Source organism: Hyperoodon ampullatus (assembly GCF_949752795.1).
Source record: "Hyperoodon ampullatus genome assembly, chromosome: 1".
Taxonomy (NCBI): Eukaryota; Metazoa; Chordata; class Mammalia; order Artiodactyla; family Ziphiidae; genus Hyperoodon; species Hyperoodon ampullatus.
Window position 1 is genome coordinate 196,304,243 of NC_136914.1, and position 20,171 is coordinate 196,324,413.

Below are 20,171 nucleotides of genomic sequence, written 5' to 3' on the forward strand. Positions count from 1 at the left end.
GACAATCAAAATGTGTGCAGACACAGCCTGAAGAGGAGGGCAAAACCACCTCCTATTCAGAACCACTTAACCAAGCTTATGTTCAAACAATTTTCTTGAAGAGACAGTATTTAACAAAGGACCCCATTTTAGCAATAAATAATAGCGCCAAAAGAATTTTGAGAGAGAGAAAAAAATAATCACATCGTCTATGATTTTCTGTTAAGGACAACAGCAACAAAAGCAACCCACCGATTTTGACATGTCATTCATGAGAGGAACAATCAGTACAATGATGTTGTTGTGAAAGTTGAAATGAGGCAGGGCCACCAGCAGCTCACACAGGCTCTTCACAGCCACCTCTGCCAGTCCCTTGTAGGCCTTTAAGGAAACCACGTTACTTTTCTTCAGCTTCCTTTGCTTCCAGTCTAATCAAGAGATAACTGTAGTTACTTTATTCATTGGCTAAAATTTCAATTAGTTTGTTTTACAGTAATAAGCAGTAATATGAAAAATCAACAGACCATGTGACTTCTTAAGTATGAGCTGGCTACACTCAGACACAAGTACAGATGTTACCATTAAATTTGCCTACCACCATCCTTGTCTACACTTAGACTCAAGTACAGATGTTACCATTAAATTTGCCTACCACCATCCTTGTCTACACTTAGACTCAAGTACAGATGTTACCATTAAATTTGCCTACCACCATCCTTGTCTACACTTAGACTCAAGTACAGATGTTACCATTAAATTTGCCTACCATGATCCTTCTCTACACTTAGACACAAGTACAGATGTTACCATTAAAATTTGCCTACCATGACCCTTGTCTACACTTAGACTCAAGTACAGATGTTACCATTAAATCTGCCTACCACATCCTTGTCTACACTTAGACTCAAGTACAGATGTTACCATTAAATATACCTACCACATCCTTGTCTACACTTAGACTCAAGTACAGATGTTACCATTAAATCTGCCTACCACATCCTTGTCTACACTTAGACTCAAGTACAGATGTTACCATTAAATCTGCCTACCATGATCCTTCTCTACACTTAGACTCAAGTACAGATGTTACCATTAAATATACCTACCACATCCTTGTATACACTTAGACTCAAGTACAGATGCTACCATTAAATCTGCCTACCACATCCTTGTCTACACTTAGACACAAGTACAGATGTTACCATTAAATTTGCCTACCATGATCCTTCTCTACACTTAGACACAAGTACAGATGTTACCATTAAAATTTGCCTACCACCATCCTTGTCTACACTTAGACACAAGTATAGATGTTACCATTAAAATTTGCCTACCATCACCCTTGTCTACACTTTGACACAAGTACAGATGTTACCATTAAATATACCTACCACATCTTTGTCTACACTTAGACTCAAGTACAGATGTTACCATTAAATTTGCCTAGCATCATCCACCCTCTGACTAACCACAATTACAAGAATCTTGGCTTTCCATAAGCATCATTTCCCCTGGCTTCTTGCTGATGCTCACTGTGGTATCTTTAGCCAGGAGGTCCAAAAAAAGTTTAATTTCTCCTTCAAAATAATTGATGATTCACAGTACCTCTTTTCTAGAAACTTCTACATATTGTTACTGTAACACAGTATCTTGAATATGAGAATATGAAAATACGCTGATTTTTTTTCTAGAGTAGGTTCAAGACCTCCTCCTACATCATACACAACCAGAGATGTGAAAGACAGTATAGAAGACAGCACCTTTGCTTCACTTTATTTTATTTTATTATTTATTTTGTTTTTTTGGCTGTGCTGCGCAGCATGCGGGATCTTAGTTCCCCAACCAGGGATAGAACCCGTGTCCCCTGCAGTGGAAGCGTGGAGTCCTAACCACTGGACAGCCAGGGAATTCCCTAGTGCCTTTGTTTTAAACTTGCTTCTCATATACGTGATTTTTCCTCAGACTGTATTCACCATAAGTAAGAATGATACCTTCTATTTACTTAAAACTGACAAGACTTTATAATGGATGGGTGAATGGATACACAAAATGTAGTGTACACATACAATGGGATATTATTCAGCCTTAAAAAGGGAAGATAATATTGACACATGCTACAGCAAGGATGAATCTTGAAGACATTATAATAGACAGACAGGTAGATCAATAGGTAAATAAATAAATGCTAGTATGTAGGTTCCAGTTGGGATGCCAGAGCACAGAAGCAATGCCCATGCCACCCACCCCACCTCCATGTCGTTACTGGGCTGACAGATTAAGTAGCTCTGCTGCAGCTGAGCTAGCAGCTAGGTGCTGCTTAGACCCAGCACTGAGTAAAGGAGCCCAAGTGAGTCAGGTGAAAGCACCTCGCCTTGGCAATGAGATCTCTTCCCCATTCATGCCTGAATGTCTCCCATGTTCTTCCTCTTCTGAATGAAGAGAAAGAGAACAGGGTTTGATAGAAGAGTTTATCATCCCGATAATGTTAAGTCCATTTTCAAGGCACTCACTACAACCAGTTCACATCATCTTTCTCCCCTGACTACCCCCTTCAAATAAACACCGGTAGAATATATATGTCAGTGCCACTCTCTCACTTCGTCCCAGCCTACCCTTCCCCCTCCCCTTGTCCTCAAGTCCATTCTCTATGTCTGTGTCTTTATTCCTGTCCTGCCCCTAAGTTCATCTACTAAATGCAAAATAGACAGCTAGTGGGAAGCAGCTGCATGGCACAGGGAGATCAGCTCAGTCCTTTGCGACCACCTAGAGGGGTGGGATTAAGGAGAGTGGGAGGGAGACACAAGAGGGAGGGGATATGGGGGTATACGTATGCATAAAGATGACTCACTTTATTATACAGCAGAAACTAACACAACACTGTAAAGCAATTATACTCCAATAAAGATGTAGGAAAAAAACCCTCAAAAAAAAAAAAGTAGAATAAATTCCAGCCATTCATGAAACATACAACTACTTACTAGGTAAAGAACTGCAGCAACAATAATAATACTGATAGCTGATAAAGCACAGTGCCTAGTATAGGCACTATAATTCTACTTTATATCTATAAATTAATTCACTACTCACAACAATCCTATGAGGTAAAGTACTATCCTTATTCCCATTTTATAGACAGGAAAAACTGAGGCACAGAGAGATTAAGTCCTTTGCCCACCACATAGGTATTAAGAGGTGAACCAGAATTTGAACCCAGGAAGTCTGACTCTATAGACTCTGCTCCTGACCATACACTATATGACTCTCAACACACAGGACAGAATATAGAATTCACATTCCTGATCAAAGCTAAGTGTGTTACATACTTTTAAGATATTTTTAATATACCTTTAACCATTTGCTCCAGATTTTCCAAGTAAAATTTATATTGGCTAACCAGGCCTTCTTCAAATTCTCTTAACTTTTGGGTTTCTTTGCGGATCTAAAAAGACCAAAAAAGATGATTTTCTTAAATCAAAATACTGAAATCCATTTTTAAATTAGCACAAAATATGAGTGTTCCCACTATTTCTCTCATCTCTAGCTATGCAAAATTTTCAGCTTATTTTGTGTAGTAATTATATCCAGCATTACTATTTACAATAGCCAGGACATGGAAGCAACCTAAGTGTCCATCAACAGATGAATGGATAAAGAAGATGTGGCACATATATACAATGGAATACTATTCAGCCATAAAAAGAAACAAAATTGAGTTATTTGTAGTGAGGTGGATGGACCCAGAGTCTGTCATACAGAGTGAAGTAAGTCAGAAAGAGAAAAACAAATACCGTATGCTAACACATATATATGGAATCTAAAAAAAAAAAATGGTTCTGATGAACCTAGGGGCAGGACAGGAATAAAGACGCAGATGTAGAGAATGGACTTGAGGACACAGGGAGGGGGAAGGGTAAGCTGGGATGAAGTGAGAGAGTAGCACTGACATATATACACTACCAAATGTGAAACAGATAGGTAGTGGAAAGCAGCTGCATAGCACAAGGAGGTCAGCTCAGTGCTTTGTGACCACCTAGAGGGGTGGGATAGGGAGGGTGGGAGGAAGACACAAAAGGGAGGAGATATAGGGATATATGTATGCATATAGCTGATTCATTCTGTTATACAGCAGAAACTAACACAACATTGTAAAGCAATTATACTCCAATAAAGATGTTAAAAAAAAATTATATCCAGCATTACCTTGGTAGATTTTTCTGCCTCTGTTAGGGGTCGTATTTTATAAGAAGGAGTAATGTCTTTAAATAACTCCATCAGAGAAACTATCACCAGCTTTCGAACAGTAACAGCCACGTCAGGATCCTGTTCCATCAGCATGGAACGTAATTCTTTCAATTTTTTTATCTGTTAAAGAAATAACTTATACGGCTAGAGAAATGGCAAGACAATTATAAACAAAAGACAACAGCCTCACATCTGGCACAATAAGTGGAATTCACACAATGGCTCACAGTCTAGTACAGCCACACACAACTACAGACACTGCTCACATTTACAAAAGATATATCACTAAAGCTATAAGTTCATCATATTTTTGTTAAATAAGCAGTTGAAAAAATATACTTTAAAAAGTATAAATTTATTAATCTACCTATTTTTAGAAATTCTTTTTTTATTGGGTTTTCTTTTTATTTATGATGCTACTTTTTTTTTTTTTTTTTTTTTTTGCGGTACGCGGGCCTCTCACTGTTGTGGCCTCTCCCGTTGCGGAGCACAGGCTCCGGATGCACAGGCTCAGCGGCCACGCCTCATGGGCCCAGCCGCTCTGCGGCATGTGGGATCTTCCCGGACCGGGGCACGAACCCATGTCCCCTGCATCGGCAGGCGGACTCTCAACCACTGCGCCACCAGGGAAGCCCGATGCTACTTTTTTTTAAATTGAAGTATAGGGCTTCCCTGGTGGCGCAGTGGTTGAGCGTCCGCCTGCCGGTGCAGGGGACACGGGTTCGTGCCCCGGTCCGGAAAGATCCCACGTGCCGCGGAGCGGCTGGGCCCGTGAGCCATGGCCGCTGGGCCTGCGCGTCTGGAGCCTGTGCTCCGCAACGGAAGAGGCCCCAACAGTGAAAGGCCCGCGTACCGCAAAAAAAAAAAAAAAAAAAAAAAAAATTGAAGTATAGTCGATTTACAATGTTTCAGGTGTACAGCAAAGTGATTCGGTTTTATATATATATATATATATATATATATATATAAAAACATCTATTCTTTTTCAGATTCTTTTTCATTATAGGTTATTACAAGATACTGACATAGTTCCCTGTGCTATACAGGTCCTTGTTGTTTATGTACTTTATATACAGTAATCTATATCTGTTAATTCCAAACTCCTAATTTATCTCTCCCCCGCCCCTTTCCCCTTTGGTAACCATAAGTTTGTTTTCTATGACTGAGTCTACTTCTATTTTTAAAATAAGGTCATTTGTATCATTTTTTTAGATTCCACACATAAGTGATGTCATATATTTGTCTTTCTCTGTCTGACTTACTTCACTTAGTCTGATCATCTCTAGGTCCATCCATGTTGCTGCAAATGGCACTGGGTTTTCCTAAAACATGTGTGTCCTATTTCCCTAAAGACACTTTTTGAAATATACTAAACTGTTACATACATCAATCAAGTATATTAATCACCTATACATGAACTAGTCAGGAATTTAATATAATGTATCCATATTTAGTTTCAACAAGATCTTATACAGATCATTTGTATTATGTGATGAAGAAGTGAAACACTGACTTCAACACATGTGCTGGACTGGATGGACCACCACTGCCTGCTGGAGCGCTCTGCGCTCTTGAGAATGTGCTGGTTGGTCAAAAATGTTTGCCACATAGTGGTGAGAGGACAAATACGCCACCACCTGTTTGCAACCCTAACCTGTATGAAATGAGGATGAGGATCCAGAGTTAGAAGACATGGGTTCCAATCTAGTAGCTGTTAAAATATGAAACAACTTGAATATGTAAGCCTTAATTTTTCAACTGTAAAATGAGATCAAGAGCTCTGGTCTCTATGGTTTTACACTGATTATATGAGATCATACTGGTGAGAAATATTCCAAATTCCCCTCCCCAATTCTGCTCCAGACCTTTCCCCTCACTTTATTAGAAAAGGATAAGTACTACAGCAAAGCATACCCATATGAATTTTTTTTCTATAAATGTAAATAATCTATTTTATCATTCAATAAACAAATACTCATCACAGTAGGATGCTGGGGACACCAAGATAAAAAGAATAGGACCCCTTAAATGACTTCATGTATATTTTATCATTTAATCCTCACAACAGTTTTAAAATAGGTACCATCTGGATTTCCCTGGCAGTCCAGTGGTTAAGACTCCATACTTGCACTGCAGGGGCACAGGTTCGATCCCTGGTCAGTGAACTAAGATCCCACATGCTGCGTAGCGCAGCCAAAAAACAGAAAGTACCATCCTCTTTTTAGAGATGAAGAAAATGAGCTTGGGTAAAATGACTTTCCCAAAGTCTAACAGATAGGACTTAAAACAGCCAAGGGGCTTCCCTGGTGGCACAGTGGTTGAGAGTCCGCCTGCCGATGCAGGGGACACGGGTTCGTGCCCCGGTCCGGGAAGATCCCACATGCCGTGGAGTGGCTAGGCCTGTGAGCCATGCTCGCTTAGCCTGCACGTCCGGAGCCTGTGCTCCACAACAGGAGAGGCCACAACAGTGAGAGGCCCACATACCGCCAAAAAAAAAAAAAAAAAAAAAAGACCCAAGACTGAACCTCAGGTTTCTTGAGCCCACATGTTATAACTATCACCACCTTTACCCCCATGCTCATGGTTCACTGATAATTCGTTATAACTCTTCAGTCTACTTTATTTAAAACAGATAAACTTTTTCCAGACTTCCCTGGTGGCGCAGTGGTTAAGAATCTGCCTGCCAATGCAGGGGACATGGGTTCAAGCCCTGGTCTGGGAAGATCCCACATGCCACGGAGCTACTGAGCCCACATGCCACAACTACTGAAGCCCGCGTGCCTAGAGCCCGTGCTCCACAACAAGAGAAGCCACCGTAATGAGAAGCCTGCACACCGCAATGAAGAGTAGTCCCCACTTGCTGCAGCTAGAGAAAGCCCACGCACAGCAACGAAGATCCAATGCAGACAAAAATAAATAAATTAATTAATTAATTAAAAAAATTTTTTTCCACTTACAATTATTCCTGAACTAATCTCATTGGCTTTTGTGTAGCACCTTCCTTAATAACTCTATAGATCAGTCAAGCAACTTGCAAGTTGGTTCCTCCTCCCTAGCACTGTTAATTTTTACACTTAACCACTTCTAGAGTTACAACATTAAGTCCAATATCTTCATTTAGAGATGAAGAAAGTAAGACTCAGAATGTTTAAGTAACTTTTCTAAGACTACAGATTTGGATTAGGCTAAGGTCCTGTGTACTCTTATTCTAACTCAGTTACTACATTTTGTTAATGCTCTTCCTTTCTGTGTGTGCATATAGCTAACAAAAGAATATTAAAAGATTAGACTGTTACACCATATAATATGAAGAGCCTAAGGAAATTAATTATACTTACATTACTTTCTGGATCTGATAATATGGCAGATGCCAAGGCTGCGATACGCATTTTCTTCTCCTGTAGTTTCTTCTTCCTCTCAATTAAATGTTCTTCTAATGTCAGCTCTTTAATGGGTTCTTCAATGATCTCTGAAACAGATTAGGTTTCCCCTCTTAAACATGTCTTTATTTAAAAGTATCCAAGAACCTCAATTAATAAAATAATTTTCTTGTAGTAACAAATAATTGGGACTTCCCTGGTGGTGCAGCGGTTAAGAACCCGCCTGCCAATGCAGGGGACACGGGTTCGAGCCCTGATCCAGGAAGATCCCACGTGCTGCAGAGCAACTAAGTCCATGCACCACAACTACTGAGCCTGTGCTCTACAGCCCATGAGTCACAACTACTGAGCCCGTGTGCTGCAACTACTGAGCCCGCGTGCCTCGAGCCTGTGCTCCACAACAAGACAAGCCACCGCAACGAGAAGCCCGTGCACTGCAACGAAGAGTAGGCCCCACTCCCTGCAACTAGACAAAGCCCATGCGCAGCAACGAAGACCCAACACAGCCAAAAATAATAAATAAAATAAATAAATTTATAAAAAACAAATAATCATGATAGCTAACTTTTATCAAGCACTTGCCATGGGCCAAGATTACTACATATCACCCTCTCAACAATCACATGAGGCAAGTACTATCATTAGCCCAATTCTGTAGATACACTGAGGCAAAGAGAAAGTAACTTGCCTAAGCTCATATCCCTGGCAGAAATGGGATTCAAACCCAGGCAGTCTGACTTAAGAGTTCACATTTTTAACTACTCTGCTAATAAACCCACAATAATTCATACTAATTAAGGGAAAGAGCAATCTCATTTAGTTTTTTAAAAAGTACATGCTCCTTTATTTTCAACTCTATACAGTCCTTTGAGCTACACAAAATACATCCACCTTAAGAAATTCACAGGGAATTAGATTTAATAAACACACAAGCATAATCTGTAATGAGCTGATGAAGGATGCCTAAAAACAGTTAACAGTTGACCTGTAATCTCATTTACACTAATATGGTTTGCTAAGAGAAAGTAAAATTTAACCGGCTTGTTCTACCACAAATTCCAAACCAATATAGTTTCAAACAATAAAATATGTTCAGGGCCTCCCTGGTGGCGCAGTGGTTAAGAATCCGCCTGCCAATGCAGGGGACACGGGGTCGAGGCCTGGTCTGGGACGATACCACATGCTATGGAGCAACTAAGCCTGTGTGCCACAACTACTGAGCCTGGGCTCTAGAGCCTGAGAGCCACAACTACTGAAGCCCGCATGCCTAGAGCCCGTGCTCCACAACATGAGATACCACCGCAGTGAGAAGCCCGTGCACCGCAATGAAGAGCAGCCCCCGCTCGCCGCAACTAGAGAAAGCCCACATACAGCAATGAAGACCCAACACAGCCAAAAATAAATAAATAAAATAAATAAATTTATTTTATTTTATTTTTTATTTTTTTATTTTTTTGCGGTACGCGGGCCTCTCACTGCCGTGGCCTCTCCCGTTGCGGAGCACAGGCTCCGGACGCGCAGGCCCAGCGGCCATGGCCCACAGGCCCAGCCGCTCCGCGGCATGCGGGATCCTCCCAGACCGGGGCACGAACCCATGTCCCCTGCATCGGCAGGCAGACTCTCAACCACTGCGCCACCAGGGAAGCCCAATAAATTTATTTTAAAAAATAAACAAAATACGTTCTTTCAGTTTAACTTTGATTAGAACTGTTCTAGCTATTAGAACCCACATTTAGTTATGTAAAGCAGACATACATAAAGTATAATTGCTCTAAGAAAGAACCAAAATAATTTTGTACCACAGAATCGTTTTTACAATTTAAGCTAAAAAGTGAACAGTTATTTGTAGGCAGGTCTTTCATTTACAATTAAAAAGAATTCAAAACAGTAACAATTTATAAGATTCTTCATGCATACCTAGACATCACAAACGTAACTGAATAAAATTTTCCATAATAAAAGCAACAAAGAATCAAATTACAGGGCTTCCCTGGTGGTGCAGTGGTTGAGAATCCACCTGCCAAAGCAGGGGACACGTGTTCGAGCCCTAGTCCGTAGTCCGGGAAGATCCCACATGCCGCAGAGCAACTAAGTCCATGCGCCACAACTACTGAGTCTGCACTCTAGAGTCCGTGAGCCACAACTACTGAGCCCACATGCCACAACTACTGAAGCCTGTGCGCCTAGAGCCCATGCTCCATAACGAGAAGCCACTGCAATGAGAAGCCCACGCACCACAACGAAGAGTAGCCCCCACTCGCCACAACTAGAGAAAACCCGTGTGCAGCACCAAAGACCCAACGCAGACAAAAATAAATAAATAAATTTATTTATTTTTTTTTTTAAAAAGACTCAAATTACACAAGGTAAGACTTTCAAAATGTGAGAAAATGTTCGAAATGAGCTTGAAATGACCAGTACTCCAAAATGCACATTCCAGATTTTATGTAAAATTAATTCACTATTAAGTAAAAAAATGTAATTCTCAATTAACAATTTAGTAACTAGATGCATCCCATTACCTTCTTCAGGTTCCACCTCTTCTTGATCCTCTTCATCTTGGTTACTGTCAATAACTATATGGAAAATATGCATATTAAAAATATGATAATATACATAAGTGGTAAAACCACAAGGAAAACCAGGGAAGTGATTACCATAAAACTCAGGAAAATAGTTACTTTTCTCAGGAGGGAGCAATTAGTGATTTAGGGGAGTATAGGGAAGTTTCTGGGTGCTGGCAGTACTTCCTTCTTGTCCGGATGGTAGTTTTATGGGTGTGGTTTTGGTGATAAAACCACAAAACTTCACATCTTTGATTTGTAGACTTTTGTGTGTGTTTTATTTCACAAAAAATACATGTAAGGAAAAAAAGGCTAAAAAAGGATGACTAATATGCTCTAACTTTAGAAACAACAGAATGAAATACTCTGAAAAGAATCACCTTAACCTTGTGGCTTCAGCTGTACTCATAGTACAATGGGCACCTGAGATAACCATCTGTATTTCCGGCCAAAATCAGCAAGTTTGCTCTGTGACTAACTGTAGCTATCCCCTTTTGTAAATATGGGTAAAAGTTAAAATAAATTTTGAATGAAAAAATTTTGAACGTGATTATTAGTAAGGAACTAAAATTTTAACTAATACATGGGCTGATCACCTGGTTTCTCTCTGGTCTGTGGGATTATACCACTTTTATCTTTAATAGGAAGTAAGTGAATCAGTTCCTTCTCTGGTGCAGTTTGCAGAGTTCTTGGTATTTTTTCATATTTATCTATAACACGCTCATGCTTCCGCTTCCTGGCGTGAACAGGCTCACTGCAGGAAAAAAAAATTAGTTTTAATGTTTTTAAAAAAGAACCTAGAGACCTATCATTTTAAAAGCACAGAAAAATAAACCACTAACCAAACCTTTAATAGGCATATAGGTATTAGCATCTAGACCAGGCATTTGTATAGTAAATGAATAAATGAATTGTATGGCCAACCATAAAGACTCAAACTATGGCTACACTTAGTCTTCCCTTTAGAGGCAAAATAAAGGTGAAAGTGACAGCAGATTTTTCTTTGAAGAATATTCCACAGAGCCAAGGGTGACATCATGCCATTTTACTTTCCCCAAAACTGTCACAACATAGTATGGACTTTTGACTTAGAAGTATCTAAGTTTAAATTTCAGATCCACTACTTGTGACAATGGGAAAGCATGCGTTTCCTCTCTGTAAAAGGGAATAATATGTACCTAATAGGGTAACAAGGACTGAGACACGTGTAACATGGCCATAAAGAACTCAGGACTGCTCTGCCTCAAACAGAAAACAGCACACTTCACCCATTCACTCCACTTCACCATTCAGACTCAAAAGAAATAAAGATATACACCAAATAAAATCAGCTTGTTTTATTTATGAACTAACCTTATTTAGGAAATAGACTGAATAGGGTTTACTCTTTGTAAACACAGTGCTCAGAGATGAGCAGCATCTCGCACTAACCACCTAAGTAAAATTCAGAACCAAGTTTTTAGAACTGAAAGGATGCGAATGACTATAATCTAAATGAAGTATTACCTAGAAGAAAGATCTCTCGTTAGAAAAGATGCTCTTTGCCCTAAGTCCTTCATTAACTGTAAGTCATCTTCATCCATCATATCTAAAGGAAGGGCTTCCTCCTCTTCTTCCTCTTCCCTCTCAATCCTTTTACCTGTTCCAACAACAAAAAATCAGAAACAAGTATTAGAAATGTAGAATGCTGCATTTTGTGTCTATGATAGGAAAAGCATGTGCTTTACTAACACCTTAGCCCAGTGTTTCTAAATGGGAGCACTACTGACACGCTGGGCAGGACAATTCTTTGTTGTACTTGGGTGTCCTGGGCTAGGCAAAATGCCAGCATCTCTGACCCCTGAAATCTAAATGCCAGGAGCATTCTTAGGTCACTGTAACAACCAAAAAATAAATGTGTCCACACATTCTGCAATGTCCTTCAGAGCATGCAGGAACCAATCAATGACTTAGCCCCTTAGTTCTGTCTGATCTCCAAAGACTTTCACTTCCATTCCACTTCAGCCACCCCCTCCAAGGGCCACATCCCAAACCTTGGTGCTGACTCCACTCTCTGACCACTCTCTGACTAAATGAGTTAGTTTATTTCCCTGGTCAACTTTCTCTCTTCCCAAGAGTACCTTTTCAAATCTCCTACTTTTACCACACTTCTAACCCCATCACCTACCTCACTTCATAATTATCAGAGGACCTAGCTTCCTATGTCCCTGAGAAAAGCTATAAGCTAGAAACTCCTTCAGTTTCCCATGATGAATTCAACAGCATCTGCATCCATCTTTTCCTTTTTCCATCCCGTAACACTGGAAGAGACACCTCTCCTCCTGCGCTCTGGACCCCAAGAACTCTCGCCTTCTGTTGCCTTGTTGTACCACTGAAGCCCCCTCTCCCCTATATCTTCAACATCTCCAATCTATTAATTTCGTCATCTTACCATTTTAAGGTGGTCATCTTCCAGCAAACAACACATCAGTATCTTGCCAAAATTTAAAATACATTTTAAACTGGTTAAATTTACATATAGGACAAAAATATGCAGCTGCTAAAAAAAAAAAAAAAGGAGGAAGTGATGATAATTGTATCATTTGCTGCACAGATCTTGTAGATCATATAACTAGAACATAGCTCTACCTCATTCGTTCATTTATTTATTTGGCTGCGCCGGGTCTTAGTTGTGACATGTGGGGTTTTCATTGCCGCATGCGGGACCTTTAGTTGCGGCATGTGGGCTCTTAGCTGTGGCATGTGGGATCTAGTTCCCCAGCCAAGGACTGAACCAAGGCCCCCTGCATTGGGAGCACAGAGTCCCAACCGCTGCATCACCACGGAAGTCCCCTCTACCTCAGTCTTAACAGCTGTATGGTATTGTGTACATTTATATCATTTATTACAATTCCTTGTTGATAGACATTTTGATTATTTTCAGTTTTTGATGGTGATCTTTCTTTTTTTTTTTTTGCTATCATTAACAGTGTTGCAATGAATATGCTTGGGCATATATACTCTTGGAAATTTTTTTAAAATAATCATAGGATGAATTCCTAGCAGTGGGATTGTTGGGTCAAAGGACAGTCCATTTCTTTCTTTTTTTTTTTTAATTCTTCCTGATAGTTCACATATGAGTCTATGAGTACATACTATTTTTTTCCTTTTTACTCAACTGGTGTAAGCCTATCTTACATGTGGTGATAACCTATAATTTCAAGTGGGTGAAAGCTCTACTACACACTACTTTTCATCTTATTTGTTAAAATAAGAATTTATTTTATAGACTATTTCATGTTAGAACATAAAGCGTTTCCTTCTTTCTTGAAATACACTTCTTTTGATTTCTAAGACACTGTACAATTCAAGTTTTCTTCCTAATTCTCTGGCTCCTCCTCAAACCACATTACAGGCTCCTCCACCCAGTTCTTAAATGCTGGGGTTCCTTAATATTCTGTTCTAGGTTCTCTTATTTTCATGCTACACAGTCTCCATGGTGATTTTACCCAAGCCTAAGGCTTTGATTACCATCTACATGTTGATAATTCCAAAAACTATTCTCTCTAACCTAGATTTTTCACTTGAACATTATACTCTTATACCCAACTGCCTGAGAGACTTCATTTAGATGCTCAACATATAAGAATGAAGAAATCTTTTGCTTCTATTTTTAAAATGTAATTACTAACACATCATGCTTTTAAAATTCTTCTGAAATTTAGATAGATCTTTAAAAACATCTAACTCAACCAATGCATTTTTTTTTAAATAGATGAAGTACCTGGAGATTAAGTGATGGACTAAGGCCACACTGCTAGTAAGCAACAAAATTAAGAGAAAAGTCCAAGTTTCCTGACTTCCAGTCCATGACCTTTTATACATCACAATAACGTGTTGCCAAGGGATCAAACTAAATAGGTCAGGATAAGAGAATGAGATGGGCATGGGAAGAATAAACAGTCAGATATAGCCAAATATGAATTCCCTGAAAGTACGAGTAACCCTGGAGAAAACCTGGTCTGACTCAAAATGGTCATATTCCTTATCTGTTTTTTGAGTACTTGGGAATTTTTGAACAGGTTTACAAAAGAAAAACCCTGACAATTACAGCTCAATTTCACTCCAAGTTTCCAAGTGAAAAGAAAGCCAGAAGTTTAGAAAACTAAGTGAAACTTAGCAACACTGTGAAGAATGCACCAGAGAAAAGCAATGTTCTTACCTTAGCTAACTGCCAGTGAGTGGAAAAGTGGCAGCACTGGCATGCCCAACAATTATTTACACTGCTACTCTGAGTCTGTTTTCCCAAGTATGTATTGTATCTTCAGATCTGCTTTCTAGACAAACTGAAAGGAGAGTCTAGCTCTTTCTCACTATGAATACTGTACTGAAATGTTTTCTCATACTAACTGTGATAAAGCATACAGGACTACGATCCTTACCTACTCTTAGGAAGACCTGAGAACAAGAAGAGTGATTACTAGAAAGCAAAGTTATTCCATGAAGAACATTTTAAAACAAATCAATGGAAACTGGAACACATGAATGTTTTCACAATTACCTGGTCGTTTTTCCTTTGGGTCCTCCAATGGAATAGGTTTCTTAGATACAGCATCTTTTACAGCTTGTCTTAGTTTCCTCTGTTCTTTTCGGTACTTCTTGATAGTGCTTTGTTGTTTAAATTGTTTGTTTTTTAGCTTGTTTTCAAGTTTGACTTTACTAGTTTTTAGCAACTTCCGAAAGCTTGGGACCTGTTTTTTATTTCTTCTCTAGAAAACAACAACAGAAGAAGCACTGCATACCCAGAAATTTAAATTATTTTTAAAATCAGGTTAAAGAGAATTGACTATAAAATTTCATTAGACCAATTCCACAATTTTAATGTCTCACAGCCATGGGTCTTGGATATAAGATCTAAAACCACACTATGGCATTAATCCTACAGAATGGCACTAGATCATCAGTTATTCAACAGAGGGTCTTCCTGTGACCAGAATCCACAGCCGCTCAAAGGAGTCTAAGACTCGAAAAAAGGTGAAGAACCACTAAGCTAGTAGTAAACGGTTATTCAAGGCTAGCTTAACGCCTGTAGTTTGGCATACTAAGAGCAAAATGCTGGCTGTCTTTCGCAATCACTGACGTTTACATATCGCTTTACTGTTTACAAAGTGCTCTAACATATTACCTCCAACAGCCTAGTTAAGTAGCGACTGCTGTTATCCTCATATTACTGGGGAAGCTACGGCTTAAAGAGTTTATGTGATTTGTCAAAGACCCTTAAACTAAGGAAAGCAAAACTGAATTCGGGTATGTAGATTACAACTCTCTTGCTGGTGACCTCTCACTCAGAAATTACTCGCTTTTCTATCTCCTACCCTTTAGGGAGAAAAAAACGGACTTAACTCAGGTCCCACAACTCATAAGCTCATTGAAGGCAGGACCCTGCTTCTCATCTGTGAAATAACGGGTTCAGAAGACGGTCTTGTAGAACTCTTCAAATCTGACATCCTATGTATGAACTCAAGACTCCGTGCTAGTCTCATTGCGGTCCCTTAAAGCCAAGCGCGCACAGCGGGCGATGAAAAAGGAGCCAGGTCTAAGGGCGGGGAAGCTGAGAGCGCTTAGAGCCAGGAGGGACCCCCTAATCTAGGCCACCGCCCCCCATACAAGGGCGAGAACCGCCGAAAGGCTACACCAGGGAGCGACTTTGTGAGCCAAAGGGGCCATAAGCCGTGGGGACCGGGCTTCTAAGGACACTCACCACCTTCATCTTTAAATCTGCAGGCCCGATAAATTCACCAGGGGCGGGGGTAATCCGGGAATCCCGAAGGGGAAACACACGTGCGAAACCAGCAATGCTGCTCCAGCCGGAAGCTTCCCCTAGCCCCTTCCCACCCTCCGCCGCCGGAAATGGGGGCGGGACTTCCGTAGACAAGAGCGGACACGCGCCCGTTCGCGGTGACGTTCTCGCGTCCCTGGGCCGGCGGCGACGCGGCGTTCACGCACATGAGCACACACGGAACCGGGAATCGCTAAAGGTGAATGGTCCTAGGGTGGGGTTCACTTCACAGGGTGTTTGAATCTTTGACTCCTGCTCTGTTTCTTTGAAATTCTTCAGGAAGTCGGGCTTCTCCCCTCAGAACGGGAGGACGATTTTTTTAAATCACCTGCCTGCATTTTGTACCTCTCCTCGTGTGTAGCTTGTTGTAGGTTGTAGCTCGTCTCATCTTTCTTTTATAGATGCTGAGTTTTGTAGTCAGCTTTCCTCCCGTAAAGTCGTGAGGACAGAGAAGAGCTTATTCCTTTCATGTATTACCCGCCCCTCGCCTGGCCCTCGACAAGCTCTCTGGGCGCGTTTGTGGAATGGCTAATGATTTCTCATGACCGTTCGGCGCTCAAAAGTCTATGATTCTTTTTTTTTAATTAAATTTTTATTTTGAGACAATTGTAGATTTCCATGCAGTTATAAAATATAATAGAGGGCTTCCCTGGTGGTTTAGTGGTTGAGAGTCCACCTGCCGATACAGGGGACACGGGTTCGTGCCCCGGTCTGGGAAGATCCCATATGCCGCGGAGCGGCTGGGCCCGTGAGCCATGGCCGCTGAGCCTGTGCGTCCGGAGCCTGTGCTTCGCAACGGGAGAGGCCACAACAGTGAGAGGCCCGCGTACCGCAAAAAAAAAAAATATATATATATATATATATATATATATGTATATATATATATATGTATATAATAGAGATCCCATATATCCTTTAGCCAGTTTCTCCCAAAGGTAACATCTTGCAAAGCTATGATATAACAACCAGGATATTGAAAAGTCCATGATTCTTAATGTTTTATTTTGAAACACTTTTTGCCTTAATTTTAACCACTGTCTGATTAAGAGTTATATCAGTGAGATTCATCTGCATTTCAGTATCTTACAACTATTACTCTTCTGTAAATTATACTGTCTGCTTAGTAATTCCGCCAGTCATGAGTTTTAACAGGACGATTTAGGCATTGCAAGAATAAGAGTATGTTTTTCAAAATGATTGTCTCTCACAGACTTTTTTTCACGAATAAATTTTAAAATTCCACTTCAGATTTTTTTTTTTTAAGTCTGTGATTCTGAGCACATCCCTGACAGAGTCTGGCCTAGCAGTCCTGAGCCAGAGGGGAAAAGCCAGCAGAGGCTCCAAAGAATCTGACCTCCCTAGTGGGTGTTGGTCTTATAGAGACTGAGAGGAAACCTGCCAATTTCTGGATCCCCCTTCAAAGATCAAGAATCCCATTCTATCCAGAACTCTTCTTACCCTCCCTTCCAACTTCCCCAATTTCCCCATTGCTCTGTCTTCTTTACACACACTCTCAGAAACAGCAGAACCTGTCCCACTGGAATATTACTTCATCAAGCAAATTGAGAACATTATCCTGTGCTCTTCCCAAGTGTCTGAATTCCTTCCCAAACATAACAGGTTATCTGTGGTCACTCCCATCCTTTCAGCCTTCCGTCCAGTCTCTCCAAGGGTGAGGCATCCCCATTTCAGTTCAAAACCAACTTCTCCCAGCTTCATCCGACTCCATGTATCACTAATTATCCCTTTTCTCCTGTATTCTTTCTCTCCCTAATGGATCTTTCCCCTTGGCCAATAAATACACTGAAATCTCTTCCATCCTTAATTTTTTTCCTAATGACTCCATCTCCTTTTAATTGCTGTTTTATTTTCCTCCTTCCCTGTTTGTCTTTACTTAGATAAAAACAAAAACAAAAAACTAGTTTTATCTCCACTTGCTCTTCTCTGTTATCACAGCCCAAGCCTGTGCTAGCCTTTTTAAGAATTAAGTCATACTCTTGGCCCATTTTAAGTTTATAATCAACTAAAAATCTTTGGATGATTTTTAAGCAGTTGTTGCCAAGCTAAATCTCTCCCATCTTGATTTTGAGCAGTCTGTTATTTAAACGCGAACTTAACAAATGGAAGTTTACATGATTCCTACTAATGTAATCTTCTGCTTTCTCAGTTATGTCGTCCCCAGCTTTGTGTCATTTCCCATTCACTCAAATCACTGCTAAGCTCAGTTTGGGCTCTAGATCCTCTTGGATCTTCCATAGCTTTCCTGGACACTTGAGCTAAGAGGGGTCACTGGACTACCCCAAACCAGCTTCACAGGTATTGTACCCAGAGATTCCTGTGAGCCCTTTTGAGACTCTGCCCATAACACTCCACTGAAACTGCTCTCATTGAGATCACCAGGAACCTCCAAGTTGTGAAATTTTTTTAAGTGTGCACAGAATTACATCATTTTTTTCCTTTTTTTAACTTTATTAGATCTCTCTGCTGCATTTTTCCTTTCTCACATTAGAATTTTGACTCCCTTGGCTCCCTTAACAGCCTCTTCCCCAGGTTCTCCTCCAACTTCCATTCTTTCTTCCTCCTGCCTCTTCAATGTAGGTGACTCTCAGGGTTCCACTGTTGGCCCCCTTTTTTTTTTTATCTCAGACACAATTATTAAGTTTTTTAAAAAATTTATTTATTTTTGGCTGCATTGGATCTTCGTTGCTACACGCGGGCTTTCTCTAGCCGCAGCGAGCGGGGGCTACTCTTCGTTGCGGTGCGCGGGCTTCTCATTGCGGTGGCTTCTCTTATTGCGGAGTACGGGCTCTAGGTGTGTGGGCTTCAGTAGTTGTGGCTCACGGGCTCAGTAGTTGTGGCTCATGGTCTCTAGAGTGCAGGCTCAGTAGTTGTGGTGCATGGGCTTAGTTGCTCTGTGGCATGTGGGATCTTCCCGGACTAGGGCTCGAACCCATGTCCCCTGCATTGGCAGGAGGATTCTTTAGCACTGCACCACCAGGGAAGTCCCAGGCCCACTTTTCTACTTCTCTTTATGTTCTACTTGCTCTTCTGGTGTGATCTCATCCATCTACCTAATGCAAAGAGATTCCTAAATCTTTCATCCAGTCCATATCTCTCCCTCAAGCTTCAGTCTTGTAACCACCTACCTCCTGGACATCTCCAGAAGATAACCATGGAACTTCAGATCACCATGTTCAAAATGAAACTATATTTTTCACTTGTACCTCTTCCAACGTTGCCTATTTCATTCATTTACCCACAGCCAGAATCCTGATATTCCAGAGATCTTTGGAAATAAGCCAGGGATTTCTCAGCCATTCACCATATTACAGTTCTGTTTTCTATAAACAAACTGGTTTGAAAATTGTCACTAAGTGGACAAAGTACAATAAGGCTTCAGAGTTTCCTGTCCCACAAGATAATTTATACGTTATAACAAGGGACCTTGAAAAAACTAAAAGTACGTAATGGGTTCAAAGTAGATGCTTCATATTTTCTTATGAAAAATTACCAAAGGTACCAGATTATAATTATAAGTCTCCAAAGTCCCAACATCAAGAATTTGAAAATATACGTGTCATTCCTCTACCTTCGTCAATGCTAAAATATAGTTGAGGAATATATATATATAGTTGAGAAAGATAATTATGCATGACCAAATAGAGATTAATAAGAGATTGCACAGGTGCTAAAAAAAGAAAAACGATAAAAGAAAGCTGCTTTGGAGGAAAGGACAGAGCAATGTATATTTAAGTGGACCCTTGTAGAAATGACAAAGTTCAGGTAGGTGGGATAATATTTTCTAAGTTCAGATAGTGCAAATAATTTATATTGTGTGTCATCAGAAAACTAGGCTAAAATAGCAAATAACCATAATTAGAACTAATGATTAATTATTCAATTTAAATTTAACCAAAAACCTAAATAATAACAAAATAACATAGCAGATGTTGTTGTTGTCATCCCATTGACATCCTCTCAGCACTTCCTCCATACATGCCGGAAAAAAGTCCTCTGCAAGGGCTTGCAACTTTTCACCTGAGGAGTTTTTCTCAACCCCTGCAGGACAGGCCAGAAGTGCCAAGGAATTTTCACCCCTGAGAGCAGCCTTCAACCAATGACAAATGGAAGCTGAAGGATATATACATATACCAACTGTGGTAGGCTGGAAAATGTCCTCTGAAGATA

The 20,171-nt window shown here is 40.4% G+C and overlaps 1 protein-coding gene across 1 annotated transcript in view; it reads right to left on the reverse strand.

The window, feature by feature from the left end:
* The window catches only part of NOC3L (NOC3 like DNA replication regulator), a gene marked incomplete at its 5' end in the record, with an annotated part of 32,187 nt that extends 16,035 nt beyond the window's left edge, over positions 1-16,152 (reverse strand). Inside the window, 10 exons of the mRNA XM_079711856.1 lie at positions 232-407; positions 3,325-3,418; positions 4,180-4,341; positions 7,560-7,690; positions 10,124-10,177; positions 10,762-10,919; positions 11,672-11,804; positions 14,706-14,913; positions 15,812-15,833; positions 16,040-16,152. Of these exons, the coding sequence (XP_079567982.1) occupies positions 232-407; positions 3,325-3,418; positions 4,180-4,341; positions 7,560-7,690; positions 10,124-10,177; positions 10,762-10,919; positions 11,672-11,804; positions 14,706-14,913; positions 15,812-15,833; positions 16,040-16,152 (1,251 nt within the window). The remainder of the gene's footprint in view (positions 1-231; positions 408-3,324; positions 3,419-4,179; positions 4,342-7,559; positions 7,691-10,123; positions 10,178-10,761; positions 10,920-11,671; positions 11,805-14,705; positions 14,914-15,811; positions 15,834-16,039) is intronic.
* Between the last annotated feature and the right edge of the window lie 4,019 nt (positions 16,153-20,171).